At 40.0% G+C, this 26,678-nt stretch overlaps 1 protein-coding gene across 1 annotated transcript; it reads right to left on the minus strand.

Moving 5' to 3' along the window:
• Positions 1–464: 464 nt before the first annotated feature.
• Positions 465–19,033, minus strand: RCL1 (RNA terminal phosphate cyclase like 1). Its single transcript, XM_039364483.1, has 9 exons — positions 18,707–19,033; positions 12,042–12,113; positions 10,586–10,761; positions 7,998–8,072; positions 7,673–7,797; positions 6,406–6,531; positions 4,400–4,556; positions 2,278–2,381; positions 465–656 (listed from the first exon to the last, which is right to left on the minus strand). The coding sequence occupies exons 1-9, from the start codon at positions 18,840–18,842 to the stop codon at positions 506–508; spliced, it is 1,122 nt and encodes a 373-aa protein (XP_039220417.1). The 5' UTR covers positions 18,843–19,033; the 3' UTR covers positions 465–505.
• Between the last annotated feature and the right edge of the window lie 7,645 nt (positions 19,034–26,678).

Raw genomic sequence — 26,678 nt, forward strand, 5'->3', positions numbered from 1 at the left:
CTTCCAGCTTTTTTAAAAATTATTATTATTATCATCATCATCATCTTTAAAGCCTCCCTTTTTGAAAAAAAGCCTGGTAACAAAACTTCCAGCTTAATTTATCGCATATTAAAGAGCTTCCTTGGAAAAGTTCAATTGTAGTTTTAAGACTGTGTGGCACAAATTTGTTTATCAGTGCATCTGATTTTGAACAAGATTTTAGAACATGCTCTTTCTACAATAAAAGGAAAAATAGAGATATAGGTTGTATTTCCAACTCCAAAACTAACCACAAATGTCTAGAAGTATCTTCAATAAATGTAACCTTCAACATGTGCTTCAAGTCCATAATGGCATCTCAAGATTGTCCTCCAAAGGGATTAAAATGCAACGGCTACTGCTTTAATAAGTGAAAGTCAGTCACACACACAAAATCCACATACTCTTGAGGAAAATGTGCTCATGAAAGTATATCAATAGAAACATTAATTTTTGTATTTTTTAATCGAAGTCCACAAGCAAAGCATCATCTTACTGTTTTGCTAAGATTAGAAAACCCAATGCCAACACAGGTCATTACGACTTTTTCACCTCCCTTTCGTTCGTCTTCAAACGATTTGGTCTCAATTTTAAACATAACCTGGAAATAACTTCTTAAATGTCGCAGGAATTCAATTCTAAAAGAAAAGGAAAACAACAACTGTAAGTATACTTCTCTTTTTCTAAACTGTAGTCAACATCTGCATTTCAAAAGCAAATACCCATTCATGAAAAATGTCTACCTGATTATTTGTAAAATACATCACTCTTCTATGGTCAAATGTTATAAAAAGTGGAAAAAAATAAGTGAGCAAAATTGCATATCTCCAAAGTAAAGTTTTCAATTAATTAAAACAAAAGACATGTGAAGCTGAAAAGGATTTAAGAATATCACTTGGAGAACTTTTTAAAAAATCTGCGTGGACTTTTAATTAACTTTTCCAAAATACTATTTGGAGAAGTTGGCTTCATAAGTTTATTACTAGTTAAAAAAATATTTTTTATGACTAAGCCATGATGAATGTTTACACATTCCTATATTACTAATGGACTACTATCCATCAGCAAGGCATACAAGTTCTTCCTCTCCTTATTCTATCTCAAAATCTCCTACTTAACTCTCAAAAGCACATAACGCCCAGCAGTAATTTCATAGCATTACCCATCTCATTGTGATGGCACTATCATTCTTCAGTTATCACAGTACTGTACCTTTCATACATACAGCACCGGTACCATGATAACCGAAAAAGGACAGTTCACAGTCAAGTTACACTGACATTATTCTACTGAAGTACCCCAGATCATCTGCAAACTGAAAAGAACCTTATTTTCCTTCGAAAGTCCCCAGCTGACAAAGCATGTGCAAATCCTCAAACGTCTACAAATGGCCTTGCTTCAGAGACTTAAAAAAAGAATGCATACACAGAAACACAATAGTCACACTGCAGTAAGAAGAAAAACTGGATCCATATGAAGGCCAACACCAGCTAAAGAACTGGCAGCTGTAATTTCACATTGTTGTACTTATAACTATCCTGCCTTTATTTTACACAATTCAAGGCAACGTATTTCATTTGTATCCCACCTTTATTATTTATTTTACAAATAAAAGTCGACTTATACATATACTGTACATGCTACTCCTGCCTGCTTATTTCCCCTTCAACTAAATTCCTATGAGTTGGGCTGTAAGGGAATGACTGGCTTAAAGTCACCCAGCTGGTTTCCATACCTAAGGAAAGACTAGAACTCACAGGCCCTCTGTTTCTAGTCCAGTGTACTTGCCACTATGCCAAACTGGCTCTCGGATCCAACAGAAATGGATCTTAGTCTCTCTTGAATACAATATTGACTATAATATGCTGAAAATTGTGACATGAACATCTGCTATTTCAAAATACTTTCTATTCAATGTCATTGCTATCGAAACTGCAAGCTGGGGAGTTACTCCTTATATCAGACACTTTACAAAGGAACCTGTTACCATACTTACATAATGCATGTTGGCATCTGTCTATAAAAGCAAATGCAATCCCGTCCCTGCAAGCTTCATTAGCTTGATTTACAGTGAACCGATAAGAAACTTATTCGATGGCATTACATAAACAGTAACAACATACTGCATGGAGTGTTCTAAACATCAGCCTAAGTAGTTCTTTTGGCAGCAATTAACTGTTCCAAGTAATGGCTTCCTGTCCCTTCAGCTGACAAACTGAGCAAGAACAATTATTCCTGGGTGTGGGTGAGAAAACGTACGTGTAAGGTGATAATGGTCCTAGAAGGACTTTGGAGACATCTTGCTGCCCAAGGGTCATAAGAAGTAGAATGAGGCTTTGGTTTATTGAGTCCACGCAGCCTCCCTGCAAAGGAAATGCTTTAATCATTAAGCTTTGCGGTAGACACAAACTATAGATAAAAGGGGAAAAGGAAACTGGGAGAGAGCACAGGGGAACTCTGCTCTTAACATTTCAAATATCAAAAGATAAACAAATTATTTTCACAAGTCCAGCTGCAAAGCAACATAGTCAAAATTATATCGGAGCTATTTGTATATCTTCAAATAACCCTACAACTGCTTCCTGAAACTGAAATTGTGACGCACTGTTATCTCGCAGTGCTGCACAATGTGTAACAGGCACATGGCAATCTGTTTCGGAAGTACAGCTTGTTCCAGGGAACCCATCTCAGCATGGGTGCATGTGAAATGCAGGGCAAACAAAATCAGAAACTGAAGAGCCCTCACAGTCACATGATCAAAACTCTGATGCTTGGCAGCAGGTCCACGCTTACAACTGCAGGAGCACTTCGACTTTCTCTCCTTCCCCCCCCCCCCTTTCATCTCTGCCCATTTGGCCATCTTGGATCATGCACTCCCTCAGTGGCAGTGGCAGCATCAGAAGCATTAGGGCTGAAGTAAAGGACTAGGGTCTTCAGCAGTCCCACTCAGCTGCGCCCCATCTACCCGGTCCCCTACTCCAGCCTCAGTGTCGCCATCTCAAGGCCCACACCGTGGCCAGACTTCCCAGTGCAAAGCTTCAGCTGTTGCCACACCACCTGTGCTCCACAGGCTGTCACCTCCACCTGAACTTCACCAGCTTCTGCTGCTGACAAGGCACACCTGGCCTGGCCCTATGCAAGGCAGGTGCTGGCCATACCAGGCCTTCTTCCCGAGACGGCGTGAGCTTTCTCCAAATCATGCATGGCCTTCTTGCAATGCTTCTGGGGCCTGCCAAAACATCCTGAGAAGGACACACATGAGTTGGAGAGGGATGGGCATGGCCAGCTGCTGCCTTTTATATAGGGTCAGGCTGGGCACACCTTGTCAGCAGTGGAAGACAGTGAAAGTCAGATGGGCATAGCAGGGCCCACTGCACACAGGGCAGTGGCAGATGAAGCCTTGCACTGTGGTGGCTGACCACAGTGCGGGGCTTGAAGTGGCACTCCTTGGGCTGAAATAAGAGGCCTGGAGGTGGGAGTGGCTGGCTGGGAAAGCTAAAGACTTGGGTCTCTATTTCAGTCCCAGTGCTGCTGGTGCCACCGCTGCTAAGGTGTGCCACTGTGCTGGGTAGTCAAAAGGGCAGATTTTGGGAGGGGTGGGTAGAATAGGCAAGTTGGAGGAGTTCAAGAGGAGGCAGTTCCTCACCTTACCAGGGCTCAGAGTCTGGAGGGATTCAAGCTGGGCATGACTTTGATGGAACGGATCCTTGCCTAATGACTGGTGGAACTTGGTTAATGGGGTTTCAAGGGATTTCCTTCACTAAGTGATGAATTCATGTGACATCACTCTTTACAACTGCCTCGCTTAGCAGTTGTAAAGAGTGATGTCACATGAATTCATCACTTAGTGAAGGAAATCCCTTGAAATTCCTGTCCCAATCACTGTACCGTTGTAACCTGAGGACCACCTTGATAGACTTCTTCCCATTGGTAGCCAAAAGAAAGGTGCATTTTATTTGTTGCATTTGGGAAAAAGCCTTTATATACAACGCAACTCTGCTGCTGCTGTTACCTAGAGAATAAAAAGCTTATGTTGCAATACAATATGGGCAGAACTAAAATTACATAAGCGCAAATATGGACAGAACTAAAATGCATAGGATGACATTCAAGGGAGAGACATTGACACAGCCTTCCTCAGCTTGGTACCTGCTGGAGCTACAGCTACCAGACTCTCCAAACAGCATGGAAGAACTCATGAACAAATGTGAGTCTTCTAAAAGAGCCTTCCCATCTCTAGTACCTTCCAGATATTTTGGGATCACCACATCCGGATCGCCAGGAATTCTGGAAGCTGAGATTCCAACATCTATGGAGGGCATCAGGTGTGGAGACGGACTAGTAATTATTCTTCAAAAGAGACTTAGAATCAGCCACTTACTCGGTGGATCTCTTCAAGGAGTAACTTTGCACAGTTCACAGCAAGGTCTTCTGGAAGCACAGCAGCACCCTGGCCCTGGGGATTAGAGGCCAGTTCAGCACTAAGGAAAGTCCCATTTGTAGTCTCAGCTACGAGAAACAGGCCAAAGCCAGGAGACCTGAAAGAAAGATGGGTGCAGAGGAGAAATTGAAGGGAAAGGTATATTTTTCTTGGGGGGGGGGGATGTCTTTGACAAAAGTGTCCAATCTTTGACTGCTAGGGTGGTTTCTTAACAACTATACAAGTATTTAAAACTACATGACAGCCAACCCAAACACCGACCATAAATTTGATGTAATTAATTTTTTCTTATTATCTAGGAACGTAAGAAGCAGCCTATCACTGGGTCAGGCAAATTGTCCACTAAGCCAGTGATTTATACTCTGACCAGCAACAGCTTTCTAAGACGCCTAACAAGGGCATCTCTCAGTCCCTGCTGCCAGGCCCTTTTAAGTCAGGATCAAATCAAAGACTTCTGTGGCCAATGCACCTGCTCAACCACCCAACGGTTGACAAATGATGAGGGAGTCAAAGGAAATCCTTTCCTGCAAGTTTGAAAACAGGTAGAGGCCAGCAGCTCTAATCCAGTGATTCTCAACCTTTCTAATGCCATGACCCCATAATACAGTTCCCCATGTTGTGGTGACCCCCAAGTGGGTGTGGCCACCAATAAGAGGGATTAGGACAGCTAGGGAAAAGGGAAAAAAATGGTGGACAGCATGGTTTGGCGACCCCCGTGAAATGGTCATTCGACCCCAAATGGGGTCCCGACCCACAGGTTGAGAACCACTGCTCTAATCAGAAAGTCTCCAGGATGTCAGAAAGATGGGAGTGAGCTTGCTAACAGGTTCAAGAATGAGAGGGCAAGCTCTCTTTCTCCAAAGAGGTAATCCTAGTTTTTCCAAAATCAGGTTATATGACCTAGTGCAGGCATCCCCAACCCCGATCCAAGGACCAGTAACGGTCCGTGACCAGTTAGGAACCGGTCCGCGTAGCTGGAGGCATGCGGCGAGTCTGCAGGGGTCTGGGCAGGGGCGGGAGAGTGGCAGAGCAGAAGCCGCTTGCTCAGAGCAAAGGTTCTCCAGCGGCTGCACTTGCAACTGGCTTGCAACATCTCAGTTCACATCCTTCCTCCTCCTGCTTCTTCTGCTCTCTTTTCTGCCTCCTCCTCCTCTGCCTGCTTCCTCTCCCTCCTACTTTTTCTTCCTCCTCCTCCTCTTCTTCCTCACTTTCCTCCTGTCCCCCTCCCGGAACCCCAGCTGGGCTCGTGCTCCCTTCACGCAAGTCTCCAAGTTTGCAAGCCATGCACACGCTTCTACCTGGCTTGCCATGTGGGAGGGGGAAGAGGAGCTACATTTCCCTTTAAGCACTGTGTCTCCAAGGGAATCCCTCTCTCATCTGCACCATTTCCAAGGCTGCTGGGCTTGCGCAGTGCCCTCCCCCCCTCTCTTGGTTTTCTCAGCACGTCCATCATCGTACTGGATCTTTGGTTTGTTTTGCTGGAAGGCTGAGTTTAGGATTGTCTTTTTTCCTTCCCATTTTCTTGGAGACAAAGTGCTTAAGGGGAAATGTAGCAGAAAGTCACTGGTCTAATCTAATAAAATATAATAATAAAGTGCATTATTTGTTTGTTTATTTAGAAAATTTAGAATAAACATAATGAATCATCCTGAAACCTCCCCCTCCCCCCCCCCCAATCCATGAAAAAATTGTCTTTCATGAAACCGGTTCCTGGTGCCAAAAAGGTTGGGGACCTCTGACCTAGTGGGTAAGTAATTAAAAGCTGAATGGACTAAAATGGGCATAAGTCATCTGTGGTCTACATGAAGTTCCCCTTTGGCCTCCACAAGGAATTCCTAGATGGTACTACTGATAGCAATACATATTATTAGATAGCACTGTGATCTCATGAAAATCTCTGAAGTCATATAACATATACCTTCAAAAAACATTGTCTGAAAACTTACTTCCCGGAGCTGGTCCCTTTCATATGATCGGTATGAATGTAAATATCCGGTAGGAATTTATTCAAGATGCTCCTTGCAGAATCCACCATTCGGTTTGCTATCTGGGGGGACACCCTGACTGAATACCTGGTTTAGAAAGCTAAGGAAATATTTCTGAATACACTTGAAAACAAAAAGAGGGTCAGTACCAGTGGTGCCTTTCCTTCGTGAATGCATGCACATCTATGCACAATACACATCTGGATATTTTGCAACAAAGAAAAGCAAAACAGAGAATGTACATTTAAATCACACTATGCATGTACTACTTATACCAATGTTCTTCTGGTTCAAAAGTTCATACCAAATCCATTGACTGCAGACCCTATAGAAAGCTAGAGTGATGTTATGCTGAACTCCAGACAATTTACCAACTTATTGAATTTCAAAACAGCCAACTCAAAATGGAAAAAGTGGTGGCAACTCCTCACCTGGATTTGATGTTGAGGAGATGGCTCGTATGGTTTAATGTTAACAACCACCAGAAATCAGATGGTAGTTACCCCCCATCCCCTGCAAACAGTACCTGAACTTAGCTCCAGTATTGTCATTATTTGTGAGTGATAAAGCTGGAAGAATGAAGATCACACAGGAATAGCTATATAATAGTTATTATATAACCAATGAAGTACTATACTCTATCTTCATGTATTCTTTTCTGGTGAGTGTCACAACTGGATTATCTCTTTATTATTTTCTCATGCTATTTGATTCTGTTTTATTAGTAACAGATACCAGTTAAAAAAAACTTAGCCATAGTTGATTCACTGATATTAATCCAATTAAACAATGAATTTAGATATGAATGGACTCGTGAGGAATTAAATACTTGCATGGTCTAACACTGGTTTTGGACTTTGTTCCACAGCTGAGAAAAAATGCTGTAATGGACCCATCTGAATTCCACCTACTCACTATATGCTTGGAAAGTGAATCCCTATATATTGCTAGAAAATTCAGGCTACTTATCCACAGCTCAGTTATCGATGTTCTTGTCTTATGTAAAGTACATAATATGGCTAATTTATATAAATAACAAACGTTTTATTCTTTTTTGTATTTTTATTACATTCTTGTGGGACTGCATTACTAGCTATCCAGGACCATGTGCAACCCAAAGGCTGCAGATTGGACATGCCTGCATTAAGAGGATATTGAACTAAAAACTAAATCTTTGCATGAAAAGAGCAGTCTAGAATTCTCTTCAGACACATTCAAAGAAGGATACGCCATACCTCTGATACGCTTAATTTTACCGGGGTCAACGTATTGAATAGGTTTTAATACTTTCTTCACAGGACAAGCGAAGACCACTTCCCCTCCTCCTTTGGGGGGCATACCCCGCCTTACAATCTGAAAACAAAAGAGAACCCTTGAATGTTTGTCAAAAATCCAGAGGACTGATAAAATTGTAGAAAATTGATGCACCTGTCAAAATGAAGAGAAAGAAGATGGGGCCACCAATACTATGGTCAAATATGAACTCATAGAAAGTTATTTTTTAAAGACATCTCTTAATTTCAGTGACGTTCTGATCAATAGCAAATTCTTACCTTCAATTCTAATTCTTCACCATCAATTCCAAATCTTTTCAACAAAGGTAGAGCAGTTGCCTTCAGAACATCCACCTGAAAGATTCATTACAAAACTATTTTTGTTAAATGAGAACATTTTCAATAGTGAAGCAACAAGAAATTAAAAGTCTATTATGAAAATAAAAATTAAGTTTGTATATTAAGTGACAAGTTAAAAAAATGCAAGATCATAAATTAGCAACCAATAAATTATCCCTCAATCCTGATGCATAAATTAGCTATTAATCCATTCTTGTTTCACAGACAATGAATGCCACTGAAAATCTGCTGTTTCTAGGAAAACATTTCTATATAAAAAATGAAGTTATTCTTGCAGCATATCCATATAATGTGGAATCCTTGCTGCTCTCTGAGCTTTGTTGTTTTTTTGCAGACATTTCATTACCCAACATTTCATTACCCAACATCATCAGTGCTAGAAGGGATGGGGTTTGATATCTGTTTATATACTAGTGGCTTGCCCTGTCATGTTGTTGGGAGTATTTTGTTTTGTTCTGGCTAGTTCCTTGGGCAATTCCTCTCACCAATATTGACAGAGCAAGTCAGTGGGGATAATATTTTGGCATTCAGTTACAGTTATTTTATCCAACAACACTGAGCCCTCCAGCCTACAAAGGCAATCAGCTAACCAAGAAGATTTTGGAAAGGAGTCTCAATTGGCCAAGGAGGAAAATGTAATTGGTCCCCATCCATTTTTATAAACAGTTTAAAATGAGAAGGATATAGTTCGCACACTTTTCTCCTTCTCATCTATTTTATCCAAAATGTAAGAATGAAGTAAAAGTGCAGATATATTCAGATGGTCCAACTGGTGGAGTCTCAGAACCTGTAAATGTCTTTCCCTAGCTTGTATTTATAGACTTATAGATGTATTAAGCTATTGATGAATAGTTTTCCAAATACATACATGGAATTTTGAAAATGGATTGCATTTTCAGTTTATGTTTATATTGATCAAGATCAACTTACTGTATCAGAACCAATGCAGAGTATATATGAGCTGATTGAGCGTCAAGCAAAGTACTCAGGGGTTCGCCCTTTGTTTTTCCTCAAGACTGACACTGACCTTTAAAAGGATAGCCACATAATATTGCATCTTGTTCCCAAGGCACTCCCCTTTACAGACTTTTCTATATAGATTATATTATATGGGAAGGCATAAAAATCTACATAGAGCTGAGGAAATGGCACATTGTTCTTGGGAGTCACCACATACAAGACTATGCATGGCTCCTTTCCCCAACAGTAAGACCTGCCCCGAAAATAAGCCCTAGCTTGATTGTTGGGAGTGGGTCTAATATAAGCCCTACCCCCAAAATAAACTCTAGTTTTGGGTGAGGTGCGTGCCTAAAAATCAAGCTCTGGCGGGGGGGTAGAGCTGCCCCATGCGACCTGCACCTGCTTATCATTGCAGCCAGGCCTCCCATGAACTGACACTTGCCTCGCCTCACCAACCCACTTCTTCTGCAGTGCCCCCCGGCCTGCATTTCGCCATCAAAGGCCTTCCAGAAAGGCCTCTGCAGCCAAGAACCAAGCTACGGATAGATGCTTTTCCAGAAGGCCTCTGACAACGAAATGTAGGCCGGGCGTGCTGTGCATGCGTCAATCCGGAGCTCCATTCTCAGCTTCAGAGGCATTTCCTTTGACTGGGCAGAGCTGTCGGTGCCACCACCGCGAGGTGAGACTATGGAAAAGACACTATCCCAAAAATAAGACCTGGTACCTCTTTTGGAGGCAAAAAATAATAATAAGACCAGGTCTTATTTTCGGGGAAACACGGTATGTTTCTTCTACAGGCTTTTCTATGCACTGGATGGAGCACTGCAACATTTGAGAGTATGCTTCCTCTCTCTCTTTAATGCCCAAATCCTAATTTGCAGGTAGGGTTTTCATAAGGGAATTCCACAGAGGAAACTACATATTCAAGAAGATTGTGCCGTTGGAATCAAGGAACCTTTTCTGTATGGGTCACATTGCATGTAAAAATGAGGTGGGACTTCAGTACAAGTAGCCCTCAACTTATGACTACACTTGGGACCACCATTTCCACGTCTAAGCCAGGTAATTGTTTAGTGATTCATGTCTGATTTACGACTTTTTGCCATGATTGTTAAGCGAATCACTGCAGTTGTTAAGTGAATCATGCAGTCGTTAAGCAAATTCAGCTTTCCCCATTGTCTTGGTTTGTCAGAAGCTGGCTGGGAAGATTGCAAATTGTGATCACATGACCTTAGGATGCGGTAACCATTTTAATACAAGCTGGTTGCCAAGCACCTTAATTTTGATCATTTAAGAGTGGGAATACTGGTCATAAATGTGAGAACCAATTATAACTCACTTTTTTCAGGGCCAGTATGACTCTGAATGGTTGCTAAACAAATGGTTGTAAGTTGATGATTACCTGAAGTGCAGATGCACGCTATTTTGACACACACCACACTCCCAAAGGATGCCCTTGACTCTAACCCATCTCCTTTTACAATTCTGTGAAAGCTCTCTATGGACAATATGCTAGGAAAAGATAAATTGGTAGATCTTCAACTTACTGATGGATCTATCTGATCATTGGTTATACCGCTGAGGACAATTCTTAGTGCATGTTTCATGAATGGGGCTAAGCAGAGAAGACTCTCTAGATAATATCCAATACTTCGATTTGGGCTGCAATCATGTTCCAGTGACCCTCCGTGGAGCAGACCAGGCTGGTAGTACAAAGTTGTACCTGTAAAAATAAAGCAACAGAAATGTTATTGCAAAAGCTACATAATAAGACAAAAAACAACACATATGGCTTGCCTGTCAATCAGTCTCTATCATATGTGCAAATGACTCTACAAACCGACAAAAGGGCTTTGTGGCAATTAATTCTCATTGTGCAACCAGGATGTTACAGCAATGGGTGGGAGAGAAAATAAAGGTTAGGTATAGGAAAATGCATAGAAAGGTCAGGTCAATCCCCCCCTTCCCCTGACTTGCACTATCAGGTGTCCTGTAAGAGAACCTGCCAATAATTACAAATAAAAGAAGCCTTACAATATACAAAACAAGAAAATACACATTCCCTTATTAGATATAATTTGCGGAAATGGCAAAATCGATTTGTTTGATTAAGAAAAATATAATTGTATTTGTTAGTGACTGGAAATCCTTTACGGACTTTTTGATGAAAATACAAAATAATAAGCTTGTGATTTATGGGCTTGATTTTTAGAGAGAGGGAGAGGGAGATAAAGAAAAACGCATTTCTAACTGCTGCAAAGAAGATTGGAAGTCACTTCCTTACATTTTTCTTTATTTTTCTCTCTTTTCCTCTTTTATTTCTTTTCTATTTACTTTTCATTTTTTAACTTTACTTTTGCTTTTCTTTAATTTTGTATTGTTTTTACTTTGCAAATATTACGTTAATAAAAATGAATAGCAATAAAAAAAGAAAATACACACTCCCTTTCCCAGATCTCTATATCCACAGGCTTAAGCACTTGCAACTGACATACTCACAATTTTTTTTTCACCAACTCTATCAATTCTATGTTTCCTCCCATATCTACTTTCCAACTGGTGAAACTCTTCAATGGAGGCCCCCTTGTGCTCTGCAAAGTTGGATTCCCAGTATGGTATATGACTATGGGCACCTTTCTCAGCAGCCATCAAGCTCCATGAGAGCCACCTCTCTTTATGCTGCTTTTAATTTTTTTTAAAAAAGGAAGCTAGCAAAAGTGGACCCCTTTAACTTTTTTAAAAAAAGAAATAAGTGATGGGCAGTTGCAACGTAATTCTTAGCCTGGCCACAGATCCAATTGCCTAGAAAAAGAACTTAGATGAGAAAAAGTAGAAGGAAGGAAGATGTCCATCAAAACAGGGGTAGGATAAAAGGAAGGGCAGATAGCATGTAGTAAAATAGTGCTTTTAAACGATTATGTTCTCTAAAATTCCAAATATGCCATCAACTCCAAAAGACTGGAGCTCCATTTATGCCAATATCACTAAAAATATAATCCTTACCTGTTTGGTTTATTTCAATCCTAGAGCCATTGGTTATCTTGTCAATCAGCCTGAGAAAGTTTGCTTCAAAATCTGTCAGAGAAGCATACATAAGATTAGATTGCTGGTATTCAGCAGCTATTCCAAGAATCTTTATGGAAATCTTCACAAATCAAACAGCATATAATTGTAGTCATATTACAGTTAAAATACTTGGTTGATCATGTGGTTAAAATAGACAAGTGAGTAAAATCTACTCCAATTTTACGATAGAAAAAAAATCAGTAACAGTAAGATTTTTTTCCCTCCCAAAATCTCCTATTTGCCATCCTATGCATATGGTCACGCAATAAATCTCTCCTCCAAGCAAGTATTCAAAAGTTTCAGTTGTTCACTTCCCAATGTTACAAAACAAAATCTGTACTATTGTTCTAACCCAGTTCTATTTTTCTATTTGGGCAATTCAGGCTTTTTTTTTTTTAAGACGATGGAATTAAAGAATGAAATAGGGAATGTATCTACCTTGTTCCTTATTTTGGAAAAGGGGGGAAAATAAGGCCAGGGAGATTTATCACTTTTGTAATGAAACGTCAGCAGGTTCCGGATAGAAGGGGGGCAATATCAAGAGTCAATACAGTGATGGGTAACCATCATACAAAAGAGTTAATGTAGAGAGACCCACATAGCCACTATAACCAAAAATATTGCAACACCACAAGAGCACCAACTTAGCAGAACTTGCTAATTACTTCATATTTTAGCTCTGAATCTTTTCTCTTTCATTCCTGCTGCCCTTATTGTGTTTTCTTACCTGTTAGATTTGGATTAATGTCTTACTGTAGTGAAAAAGCAAACTCACTACCCTTCGTTAAGAAATAAATTTGAGGAGTTCAGTGGTATCAGTGCCAATTCGAATAGCTTTAAATTGGATATATAGGTAGTCCTCGACGTGCAGCCACAACTGAGCCCAAAATTTCTGTTGCTAAGTGAGTTTTGCCCCATTTTACGATCATAAATTAATTGAACTTGAGGTGGTCAATCATATTAACTTTCAAATTGACCCAGGACTTTAGCGTTGACCTCTTAAGGCAGAGGACTGAAACTCTACTGATTGAAGGGCTACAGCCTTCACAGGGCATGTCAAGTCAAGGTCCTTTTTAAAGGCAGGGTTTCAAGAACACTTTAGGTACATATGTTGCTCATTAAAAATCCCCTTATAAAATTTAAACTCACACTCACACATCCTGTTTTTACAATAGGAAAAAACACTGGAGAACAAAGATCCAGAATGCAATCTCATCTTACATTTGATTATTTGCAATCATAAAATTGTAGAGTGGCAATAGTTTATTTAAAATACCCTTTAACTACTATATACTGTATCTGCACATAACCCAATAAAAAGTATTGTTCTGCAGGTTTTGGACACTTTTGCCTGTTTCTTTAGACAATAAAAGAGTGGATTTAGTTAGTTATTGGTATTATAATGCTCAAAATGCAACATCACTTCCTATTATGTGGATCATGCACTATAGAGGCTTTGAGGAAGGGGGGGGGAGGATAAAGGTTACTATATGTATAAATTACTTTGGAAGGCTCATTGCTCTTATAAATGCTTATGTTCTTTTGACTTATTTTCTGAGGGTTTAGAAATTGACCAGTGGATAATAGGAGAGATATGGCAGGTTTTTATTGTTGTAAATAATCAGTGCAAGGCTGGAATCACATTAATTCTCCATCAATTACAAAAAGTCTGAAAATCTCATCTCTCTCTACATTTAAATGGGCTTTTTCCTGCTGAGAGTCTTATTTTGAAGATTATTCATAAATTTGGGGTATGCATATATTGATATACTTAATTTTCTGTTTTAGTAAGTAAGTTGGCTTAATAGAAATTAAAATGTCTGTTAATGAGGGTGACATGTGGAGGAAAAAGCTTATTTAAAAAAATAATAATACATCTAAAAAGTAGTATTATCATATAATTGTTTGATGATAAAGTTACTTCACAATTGATTTCCATAATTAGCTGGTCTACTCTGGAATCGCTGATGATTAATTTGCATCAGACTCTAGAGTAATTACAATTTGCAGTTTATATTGCTGCAGTTATGCCCTGTTTTGTAACCTAGAGTAGGAGAGAAAATGTTCTCTTTTATTCGCAATTAGGAAAAATGGGGGGAAAAATACCCTTGAATTTCAGGTTTTTTCCTCAGCTGGCAAAAGAGCAAATCTGAATCATCTTCCCTCCAGCCTAAGTGATTTCCTTTCCGCAGCTTAGGGGCAATAGGTTTCGCAAGTTGTAAGAGGGATGTCTGCATAACCAAATATCTCTCGCTTACAGCTCATTCACTCCTCTGTTTGGCAGTAGAAAAGCCCATCCGAAATATCGCCATTGTTCTTCCACTGATTTGAAGGCACCTGTGGCATTGTCACCAGTTTTTAGACACCACTGTCAGCATCTGTGCCATCCCAGGTGCTCCCAGGATAGGAATTGCTGGGAAAATGAAAGTACCATGATTGAGTACAGCCAAAAAAAAAATGGGGAAGGCAAGCAGAAAAAAGACAGCAGGGGATTTCTTAGTGTATTGAGAGAATCATGAATTGAAGGAAGAAAAAAAAAATAGGGGAAAATATAAGAGAAACAAGATGCATTGAGACTATCAGAGAAGACTAGAGGAAAAAAGGGAGGAACAAAGGAAATGCCAATAAAGTCATTATGGTACAGAAAATACAAGCAGTCCTTGACTTACAACCTTTTTTTTTTAGTGACAACAGCACTGAAAAAAGTGACTTATGACTGTTTTTCACATTTACAATCGCTGCAGCATCCCCGTGGTCACATGATCAAAATTTGGACACCTGGCAACTGGCTCATATTTATGATGGTTGCCATGTTCTGGGCTCATGTGATCATCTTTTGCGACCTTCTGACAAAAAAGTCAAAGGGGGAAGCCAGATTCACTTTACAACCGTATTATTAATTTAACAACCGCAGTGATTCACTTAACAACTGTGGCAAGAAAGGTCATAAAATGGGGCAAAATTCACTTCACAACTATCTTACTTAACAACTGAAATCTTGGACTCCATTTTTCTCATAAGTCAAGGACTATCTGTATTTCTCCTCTACAATATAGAGGAGAAAATGGTGGCTCTGCAGCGAGGGGGGGCAGGATATCTTACTTAACAACTGAAATCTTGGACTCCATTTTTGTCATAAGTCAAGGACTATCTGTATTTCTCCTCTACAATATAGAGGAGAAAATGGTGGCTCTGCAGCGGGGGGGGGGGGCAGGATAATAGAATAAGGGGACCTACAGTTGCAAAAACAATAGATGCAAAAGAAAGACATCCGGGAAAGAAAGAAGGCTAAATTAACAGAAAACAGTATTCAGTGGGATGTCCACCAGAACAGAGACAGAAGAGAGAAAGCATGCTGTATGGGAAAAGAAAGCAGCAGTTAAAATGTTTGCCTGGTTTGATTTGGGATGGAAAAATAAAGAAAGACATGGAGGGCAGAGGTACCACACAGCACACAAAAGTCAGGCACACTAGGAATTTTCATATTTGCTTCTAGCTTTTTTCTTCCAAACATCCCAGACTACAGGAAGCTATATATTTTCTAACCCTCAGTGTTTACTAAATTGGCTCCCACAAACACTTCATGTAGCTTGTGAATGGATTTTGAGTGCAAACATCTTGGCTCACACTTTGCCCTAATTGCTTTGGAGTCCCTGGCAGTTTATTCCACAGATGTGCAAGTAGAAAATGTTTTACGAAAATGGTGAACGGCAACTACTAACATAAAGCCAATAAAGAAAGCAAAATAGGATGCTAATTGAGAAAGAGTAAGGGGGAAAAGGTGTGCAACTTGGGACCCCCAGGCCAACAAGGCTCAATTGCTGCCAAATTGCAATGGAAATGTGATAGAAGGGGCACAATTGTTAAATAATTGGGTATAATATTAGTTGTAGTTAATACCTTGGTTTCTCTTCAAAGGACACAAATCTTATTGTTTATATACTTGCACTGAATATAAACTGGATCCAAATCCTCTTCCCTGGTCTCACCCATCTTTTCTCCTGAACCCACTTAAGTCCAAGACTGTGACACCGGCACAACAAAGATGAAATAGACAGAAAAGACTTGTGTAATTTTCTGTTAAAATGTGCTTATATTTATATTCTTACTTTCCACTGGGAAGTTCTGCCTGAGCGGACCCATTTCATTCCCAAGTCCAGTCTATATGTTAGATTTTAAGATGTATCAGTTTGCCAAAGTGTCGCTTCTTATAAATCTAAATTTGAACTCAAGACTTCCCCCATCCATCATTCTAAGCACTGGGCAGCCCCAGGTGGTCTCCATCACTTGAAAGCTCCTCCTGGCAGCCTGACAATCAATCACTAGTCTAGTTGTAAACCTCAATTGGGTTAGAAAAGCTCCCACTGACAATGTTGGGAGATTCTCCAGCCCAATAAAAGTTCTTACAAATGAAGGAAGCAGATGTTCCCTGCGGATGGGCTCTAGAGTAAACCTCTGGTCCCGATGACCGACCCACATTGGATCTCCTAAAAGCTCTTACTTTCTTAATAAACAATAGTAACAGGAGGAATGAAATCTAGAACAAAATCAGCAGAAGAAAAGATGAATCATCCTCTTTTTTCCAGTAGTTAAGGCAGTTATGTTTACATGCACACACACTCCGGATCCAGCAGCAGATGTGGCCTTCTAAGCTGATAAAGTTGCCCACCAGTGTTACAGAGTAGTGATGTAAAAAGGGAAGTAAGACAGTTCTGTCTAAACAGCAAGGAAATACATAGCAAACTCGCTTCATAGTACTGAACTGTCTGGACCTTCATCTATTAACCAAGTTACTGAGAACTATATATATTCTTCAGATCATGACAAAGCAATCAACCAACAAAGTGATTGTAGAAGCAACTGATGAAGTAAAATATCAGCCTATCTAATAGATGCAAAGTTTAGAAAGACACTCTAGAAAATTATGCAATAAAAAAGCTTTTAAAAACATAAAATCAGGAATTGATTCCTACCAAAATATTTAGAGTTGATCTACCTCTAACCTTATGAGTTAGCTACTTTACAATTTAGGAATAAACATTTGTAAGTAAGTGGAACAAATTTTAGCTGCAACACCACACACAATAACCAAGGGGTAATTCCCAATAGAGTGGAGCTAATTTCCAAGGAAGCAAGTATAATTGCACTGAATATCTTATGTAAAAAATCTATATGCCACATTTTTTCATTGCATGAGGCAATGTAAAAATGAATAATTAATGGAAGAGTTCTAGGTCATTTGTGGAATAATTCTTTTTGAATTTTGAATATCTCAGCCACATGCTCTAACCAGACAGGACAGGAAAAATTCTTTTATGAAGCAAAGCTGTGTTCTTAACCCCAGGCACCACATTGTATCGAACAGATTCAGTCACACTATCACGCTAAGTTATGGTTTATGGATTCTTTGGTAATGTGTGAATTTAACACATTAGTTAAGTTAGTTAACAAACCAGGGTTTGAGAATCATTGGTTTAAAATGATAGTGTATATGAACAATAAAAAGCAGCATTCTGAGTCTAAGTAATACTACCTTTAATACTTAAAGAGGAATGGGGCAGGAGAGAGTTACAGCTCTTTTTAAGTGACTGTGATTTGAATCTACTGTCAAAGGATTTCCTTAATTAACTTGTTTAATTCAGTGCATTAATTTTAGGCAGGTGTTGTCTTAGGAACATCTCACCCAGATAGGGCCTGCTGCTGCTGCATAGATAGTTCAAGGAAGGGTTGAAAAAGCCATTGCCATATTCTACAGGTAGCCCTCAACTTATGACCATAATTGAGCCCAAAATTTCTGTTGCTAAGTGAGACATTTGTTAAGACATTTGCCCCATTTTATGATCTTTCTAGTCCTGGTTGTTAAGTGAATTGCTACTGTTGTTAAGTTAGTAACATGGTGGTTAAGTGAATCTGGTTTCCCCATTGATTTTTGCTTGTCTGAAGATTGCAAAAGGTGATCACCTGACCCCAGGATACTGCAACTGTCATAAATGAGTCAGTTGCCAAGTGGCTGAATGTTGATCATGTGATCATGGATGTTGCAACAGGCATTAAGTGGGGAAAATAGTCGTAAGTCACTTTTTCGGTGTGTTGTAACTTTGAACCGTAAGTTGAGGACTACCTGTTATTTGAAGGGGGAAAAAAATCATTTGACATTCTCTAAAGCCTGTGGTATGAATAGGGGCCATGGTGCCTAAGCATTGGTAGGGTGGGACTGGCATATCGCCCCATGGTCCTTTAAGCAGATAGCTAACCCAGTGGATCGAACCGAGCTCTTTTTCACACCAGCACACAATCTTGCGGATTACACAGATGTTCGCCTTTTAAGGCAAATCAGGCAGCGGCAACAGCCTGATAACTCGGGCTCTTCGCCCAGGCTACCCGCGGGCAAAATCAAAGTGGCTGCTCCGTCTTGTGTGCATCGACTCAGGTGCGCAGCTAGCTGCCGTTGCCTCCACGGGAATTCAATCCACCCGCCAGCCTCCTTTCAGCAAGCGAGCCTCCAACAGGCACTCGCAGCACCGCCCCCTTCCCACCAGGCTCACCCCCCCACCACCAAATCGTCCCCAGGGAATTTGCCTGGCAGTCCCAGACTAACCAACCTCTGAGGCCGGGGTTGTCATCCTTGGCCCTGATCTTGCGGATTTTCACCGGCCGCCCGCTCAGCGTGGAGAGCACCAGCCTCTGCCGCAAAAAGTTGCTCCCGACATAGCTAAGGGAAGGAGCCTGGCTCGCCATGTTAACTGCCCGGGCGCCGCTGCCACCAGCCGAGCTCAACCGCCCGGTTCTGAAGCCGGCCAAACTGGGCGGGACGGCCAAAGCTCGCCCGTTGTTATGATCCCAGCGCCGCCACGGTTGCCCTGCAGTGCCCAGCGCGCGTCCACGTGGTTTGGAACAGGAAGATGGAAACGCGAAGACATCGGCGGGGTCAAAGGAGAAGGGGCGGGACCTACGGAAGCGCCGCTCGGAAGCGCAGGCGATTGGCTTGCCGGAAGGAGGAGGAGGAGCTACGGGAGAATGAGAAGACAAGTCGGAGAGGGACGGTCGGCGGGCGGGCTGCCCGAGCTTTCTACCCGGCGAAGTGCCGTCGAAAGGGGCGTGGATGGCATGGCAGCCAGCAGCATCTTTTCCTGGTCGAGGGGGAGTAGGCTGTGTACACACGAGACAGCCAAGCACGAACCAGCCAGTTGATATGGCCAGTTTAGAGGGAAAAAAGGAGGGGGGGAATCTGATAGCAGTGTCCCAGTATTTATGGGGCTGCCACAAAGAGGAGGGGGCCAATTTATTTTCCAAGGCACCAGAAGGCAGGACGAGAAACGATGGAAACGAATCTAGAGAAGCAACCTGGAATTAAGGAGGAATTTCCCGACAGTGAGGACAATTAACCTTGCCTTCAGAAGTTGTAGATGCTTCATCACTGGAGGTTTTTAAGAAGAGACTGAACAGTCACTTGTCTGAAATGGTTTAGGGCAGGGATAGTCAACCTTGGCTCTTTTATGACTCGTGAACTTCAACTCCCAGAATTCCTGAGCCAGCTGGCTCAGGAATTCTGGGAATTGAAGTCCACGAGTCATAAAAGAGCCAAGGTTGACTACCTCTGGTTTAGGGTCTACTTAAGCAGGGGGCTGGACTAGAAGATCTCCAAGATCCCTTCTCACTCTATTCTTATTATATCCTATCAAAAGCTTCTCTGCTATTGCATAGCTCTCCTCTTTCCCCATCACATCTTTTTTCAGGTGTTGTGATATAGGTTTACGGCCACAACGGAGCCCAAAATTTCTGTGGCTAAGCAAGACAGATTTGCTTAGAGTTGGTGGCCCCTTTTATGACCTTTTGTCACAGTTGTTAAGCAAACCACCACAGTTATTGAATCATGCTGTTGTTAAGTGAGTCTGGCTTCCCCCATTGACTTTGCTTGTTGGAAACTGGCTGGGAATGTTATAAATGGTGATCATATGACCCCCAGAACAGTGCAACTGTCATAAATAACATGTCAGTTGCAAGTGTTGGGGTTTTGGTCATGTGACCATGGGGATGCTGCAACTGTTAAGTATTAAAACTGGTCATAACTCACCTTTTTCAATGCTCCTGTAACTTTGAACAGTCACTAAGTGAATGGCTGAGAGTTGAGGACTACCCATATGCTCGCAGTTCCGTTTTAGAGTATGTGCCATCCAGTGGGTGTTAACACAGCAACCACATAGGCAGACCTTCTCAGGGTTGTTCTGTCTCCAGTATGGCCACTCAGGGATGGGGTCACTTTTCACATTTATCCTTAAGATCTTTGATTTCATTTTACCATTTCTCTGCTTCTCTATCAATTAGGTTCTTCTTGGCAACTTCCACTGTTATCTTTCTTGGTCTTTGGCAGCCTCTTTTCAAATTCCTCCTGATTAAATTACTAGATTTTATTCCACAGTTCCATTTGATTGATTATGTGCCATCAAATATTTTTCTTTTTTCTTTTTAATAGTAATTGTATTTGAAGATTGCCCAGAAGTTTCAATTGACCTAGACAGCAATGGCCTGGCTGTTGATCGGTACTTACCAAATTGAGCATTGCATTGGCTTCAAACCAGCTTCCAAGTGCAAGACAAAGTGCTGTTTATAGCTTTTAAAGCCCTCCATGATTTGGCATCAGGGTACTTGTAGGACTTCTCTGTCTAGTTTTAGCTCACACAAATCATATGTCACGGTATCTGTGACTTCACATTCCACAAGGTGAGAAGAACAGACCCACAAATACTGTTTTTCTTTTGGTGCATATGATATTTGATCCTCACCCTGTTGGCTTTCTGGGGAAAGCCTTTAATGCATGATTTGATGGTACTGGTTATTGATTGGTTTATGTGTAATTGGGGATTGATAGTTTTATAATTATTGGAGAGAGCATAGGAAATGGCCTTGAAGAATAGAAAGAAGAGCAACTACCAAAACAACGATCAGACAAGCATGGCTTGAGTTCACTCCAAGAAGCTAATTTGATTGTTTCAGACAGGCCCCTCCCTAGCTCACATGAAAATAAAATGGGGAGGGAAGCACACACTCGTCCTTGCAGCTACTACATTAAATAGCTATTACATTAAAATTGTCCTGACATGTATGGCACTGATCTCTTAGTCTGGTCTACCTTATAAGGCTGACAATCATGGACATTTTAATGTATTTTTATGGATGCCGGTAATCCGCCAAGCTCATTTTGATTGTGGAGGGTTTGTCTATTAAATAAACAAATGAACAAATATTAATATTTATACATAGAGGTCCTTAGAACAAGAGTTTGCAATCTAGAAATAGAGAAAATATAATAGAAGAAAGGTGAATCGAGGGAATTCATGATAAACAGGGAAGAAAAGATTCAGTAGAAAATACTTAAATTTGCTCAAAATAAGTAATTACATAACTTTTAACATAGTAGATTTGCAGTTTATGTCTATGTGATCTTACTACTGGATTAGCAAAAACGCTTAGAATTATAGTCTGAACATTGAAGGCCTTAAAGTTTTATTCTTACAGTTCTTATAAAATTGAATTGATTTCTGCACATTCTGTGTACGTGGAAGAAATTGATGCTGTTAAGAGACTGGATGTTGGTCAGAAAGATCCATTCCTGTTGTGTAAACGTTGGATATTTTTTTTTAAAGAAAGTGAACTATTAATGGGGAAATCTTAAGGCAAATACAGTAAGCCAGCCATGTATTAACTTAGGGCATTGGTTTATGTCAAAAAATGCAATTGAATAAATCTGGATAAGTGTTAGTGTGTCCTACAGAAACTGGCAATATATTTCAAACCAAATTTTGAATCCTTTCTGCTTTTTTTTTTTTCTTAAACAATATTGTTCCTTCACTATTGGAAGAATCACAGCAGGTAAGTGTATACAACGCTCCAAATAAATCAATCGTTTTGGCTAAGTGCAATGATCTATTTTGAAAGAAATTTCAGATAATTGTTGGAGCATACTTATTGCCATCCAGAGGCCAGATTTTTCTCTCTGATCTTTCCAGACATCATTATAGCTCTTTTCCTCTCTGAGAGGAAAAGCGCTCTGTTTAAAAAATAGAATTAATTATGTTGTTATTAAATCATCATCTTCCACTTATAATCCAGCCTTCTGTCTTAGCCTCTTCTGCTTTCTTTCGATTAAAAATCTGTTGAGCAGGAAAAGACTTGACTTTTTCTACATAATACAAAGGCATGGTTTGCTTATTCCTGTTTACAGGTAGTCCTCAACTTACAGCCATTCATTTAGTGACTGTTTGAAGTTACAACAGAAAAAAATGGAAAAAATGATTTATGACTGCTTTTCACACTAATGACGGTTACAGCATCCTCATAGTCACATGATCAGAAGTCGGGCAGTATTTAGGATAGTTGCAGTTTCCCTGGGTGATATGGTCACCATTTGTAAACTTCCATGCCGGCTTTCAAATGGTCACTACACAAATTGTAAGTTGAGGACTACCTGTACTACTTTTCCAGATCGGTTCACCTGCTGTTTACTTTATTATCATTTATTGCTTTGCAAATACCTTTTTATTCTCTCAGTGCTTGTTATTTCAGTTGCTAAATGGAATATTCTAGAATATTTTAATATTCAGTTGTTTTATTTTCATGTCTTTGCTAGATACTTTGATTTACAGATTACTGATTTTACTGTCTTGGTTTTTCACTTTGTTTAAATATAATCTTAAAATTTTCATTTCTTGATTAATAATCATATATATTAAACTTGTATCTCACTCCATTCTAATATACAGAATATACAATTTTTCCATATAATTTTAATAGGATACAATAGAAAAATTGCATGGGTCATGTTGTCCATTCCAAAAATTAGTGACACCTATTGGTCATTGATGGTATTAACAATTATATTTTAAAAATTTAGTGATGTTCACTTTGTCAGCTCTGTGAATGTGATAGAATGCACTCTGGATTCCCAGGAGGGAGGGACTGCATTCCAGAAGGCAAAGAGACAGCAAAGCTTAGATAGTTTGGTCCAGAGAAAGAGAGAGAATGAGAGTTAAGTTTCCTTCCTAGCAATTTTCAGAGTATATCTATAGTGATGCAAAACAGTTGCTTTATTTTGGCAAGATTTCTGTCTATAAGTGGAGAACAATAAAGAAAACTGCTCAGAAGTAACTCTGTGTGTCTTTCTTGGTTCTTGGGACCTGACAATTAAGAAGGCTCTTGCTGATTTTCAAGCTCAGGATTAAAAAGTTTTTATATATGTCAGTCATTCTCAAACTGTATTCTATGACTCACTGGAGGAATGTAAAAGTCCAAGGGACGTTCCATGGCACTCCTTCCTACGTTCACCAACCAGAGTGCCCAATCACTTCAGCCAACCACATTTATCAATGTAATGAACAAGCAGACTGCATGTTCAAATAATTAGCTAGCAGTCCAGTCTTAGTACAGAGTTTAACAAGCCTAATTGGGATGGGACTTAATTAAGTCTTAATTTATTAATTTATAAAGCAGATACATAATTTAGCTAAAATTTAAGATACCGTATTCCCAAATTCAGTATGCATCTGTGCATATTTGCAAGACTTTCTGAGATTTAAAAACAGGCTAAGTCTAATTATACAACTGATCGCAATGACAGCAATGTATAATAAATATTCCAAATTTAATAACAGAGCAAAACCAAAATGTTTATGAACTCTAGTTGAATTCTATTCTTCCTATAGTTCATATAAATATTTAAAAGATTAGTGTCATTGGTTTTAATTGTTCCAAAGCCAAAAAGGAACCCAAACCCCAAAAAGCCCTTAAGTACCGTAATTCTTGAAATCAGTTATTGTAATACTTTTTGGGAATAGTTTGATGTCAGTTTTCTCTTTCATCCTTTAATTTTTCATGAGGAATTTTCAGCTTTACAGACTCAGCTGTGCAGTAGTTCTCAACTTATGGCCACTGTTGAGCCCAACATTTCTGTTTCTAATCAAGACAGATATTAAGTGAGTCTTGCCCCATTTTACAACCATTCTGACCACAGTTGTTAGGTGAATCACTGCAGTTGTTAAGTTACAAACATAATTAAGTGAATCTGGCTTCCCCATTGACTTTGCTTGCCAGAAGGTCGCAAAAGTGGATCACATGATTTCGGTATACTGTGAGAGACAGTGGGAACATGTAACTTATTTGATGAAAAGAAGAAATGGATGGCACAGTGGTTGTGTTGGATTACAGTGACACTAAGAGGTTGCATAACATGCCATGTGCACTAGAATCCTGATTAGAAGCATTGTCAAAAATAGAAACACATAAAGAGGCCAATTTCCCAGTCTGCTCTGGAGCTTCGCTACAAGTTTGCTTGGCTTCAAGTAATTGTAAAGTAAGGCAACAAAATATACATCCCACAAATTGTTTTCCACTGTAAAGAATGTCTTAGGGCTGATCCCTGGGAATTGCACTTTTTTTCTCTTAGCCTTTCTTTTTTACAAAATGAAAAGAATTAGGGAAAAAGTACTGAAGGTCTACAAGTCAAACACTCTTATCATGGGTATCTCTCCTAAATAATTCTATAGACAAGGCTGGGAAGATACAGATAACGAGCTCTTTTGGAAGCAGTCTGAGTATTTAATTCTATAAGGCCAGTTGCCTTATATATTTTACAGTGGAAAGAATAACAATTGACTTAGATCTGTTAGCTCAAGTTTTATGCTAGAGGAACCTAACTTGCACAGAGATGCACAGCACAAAGCCAAAACCATCTACCAAAGGCCATCTTACCAAATAAGATTATATTGCCTGCCCTATACAGACATTTAGAGAGCGTACTCAAGGATCTTAAGAGAGCTAAGGGCCAAAAGACATTAGGGGCTGTTATGAAATATGCTGTCTCCAGAAAAATGCACAAACACTTCTCTTTTGATAATTGTTATTGTGGTCCTTTGATCCTCTTTATGGAATTGTGGGTGACCATGTGGTCTACGTTTTAAAGAGCCTTTTGGGATTTAGTATTTCTCTGATTCTCTTAGCTTGGGGAATACAACAGGTTTTGTATATAAGTAGTCCTCAACTTCTAACCATTCGTTTAGCAACTGTTTGAAATTACAAGGGCACTGAAAAAAGTGACTTCAACCAGTCCTTGCACTTACAACCATTGTCTCATCCCCACAGTCACATGATCAAAATTTGGGCTGTTGGGAACCAGCATACCGTATATTTACAATGGTTTCAGGTCATGTGATCATCTTTTGCAACCTTCCCAGCTGGTTTCTGACAAGCAAAGTCAACAGGAGAAGCCGGATTTGCTTAACGACTCTGTGGTTCACTTAACTGCAATGATTCACTTCAAAACTATGGCAAGAAGGTCATAAAATTGGGCACAACACACTTTAACAATCGCCCTGCTGAGCAATGGAAATTCTAGTCCCAATTGTGGTTGTAAGTTGAGGACTCTATGATATTTTTGTTTAGTTTGAATCAATATATTGTGCTAACTAGGAAAACCGACAGATTCATTAGCCAAGTCAAACACATTGTGTGTTCCTAACTTCTGAATCAAACTATTAGACCAGGGGTCACCAACCCCCGGTCCGTGGACCAGTACCGGGCCGTGGCATGCCAGCAACTGATCCGCACAAACAAAGCCCCATCCACGGGGGCACATAAAACCACGTACCCTTCAGTCCACGGAAAAACCTTTCTCCATGGAACCGGTCCCTGGTGCCCAAAAGGTTAGACTATACATTCTGGCTCAGTGCTGCTGAGGTGGCTAGCTTCATACTAAGCCACAATACGGTTTTAGAATATATCAATGGTACGACTTCTGAAACTTGCCCAAATGATGTCTCAGATGGACTGTATGAAAATACTGTAAGAAATTTAAAGTATGCAAGCCCAGGGAATTAAGAGCAACCAGACTTGTCTGTATCACCTTTTTCAATTTGTTCTTTCACATCTGCTCCCTCATAGCCTGGAAACTTCGAACCTAGAATATCCACAGGAGTGCAACCGTTATCTGCAGACTGATGACAGTTGCTCCAAATTTATGTAAAATGGCTTCGTAAAGAGTGGGTCCATGTTGAAGTTAAGTGACACGGGAAACAACTTCGATAGAACATTGTCTCTCTAGATCAGTGTTTCTCAACCTTGACAATTTTAAGGCATGTGGACTTCAACCTTAAAATTGTCAAGATTGAGAAACACTGCTCTAGATAATTCTAGAGCTGTGGTTTTGAACTCAGAAACTTTAAGAGGCAAGCACTTCAATTCCCAGAATTCCCTAGCCAACATCTTAAAGTTGCTTAGATTGAAAAGCATTATCTCCTAGAATTAAACTGGTTCTACCAGTAACAGTCAGAGATACAGGAGACAGGCCATTATAGATGTTGTGTTGCATTCAAAAATATTTACACACAGAAACATATTATTTTTTAGACAAACTTTACAGGTGAGATACTCAAATTGCTCACATAAAGTTTATGATTATGGCTTATATTTCAATTACCTTATTTCCATAACAAGCTGATTTATATGTTGTGAAAGGAGTGAACTGGAGGCAGATATTCTCAAAGTGACCAACTGACTTCAAAGTTCAGTCAAATTCCTGAAGAG

This window comes from Crotalus tigris, unplaced genomic scaffold (assembly GCF_016545835.1).
Source record: "Crotalus tigris isolate CLP2741 ecotype Arizona unplaced genomic scaffold, ASM1654583v1 scf7180000019762.1414395, whole genome shotgun sequence".
Lineage (NCBI taxonomy): Eukaryota > Metazoa > Chordata > Lepidosauria > Squamata > Viperidae > Crotalus > Crotalus tigris.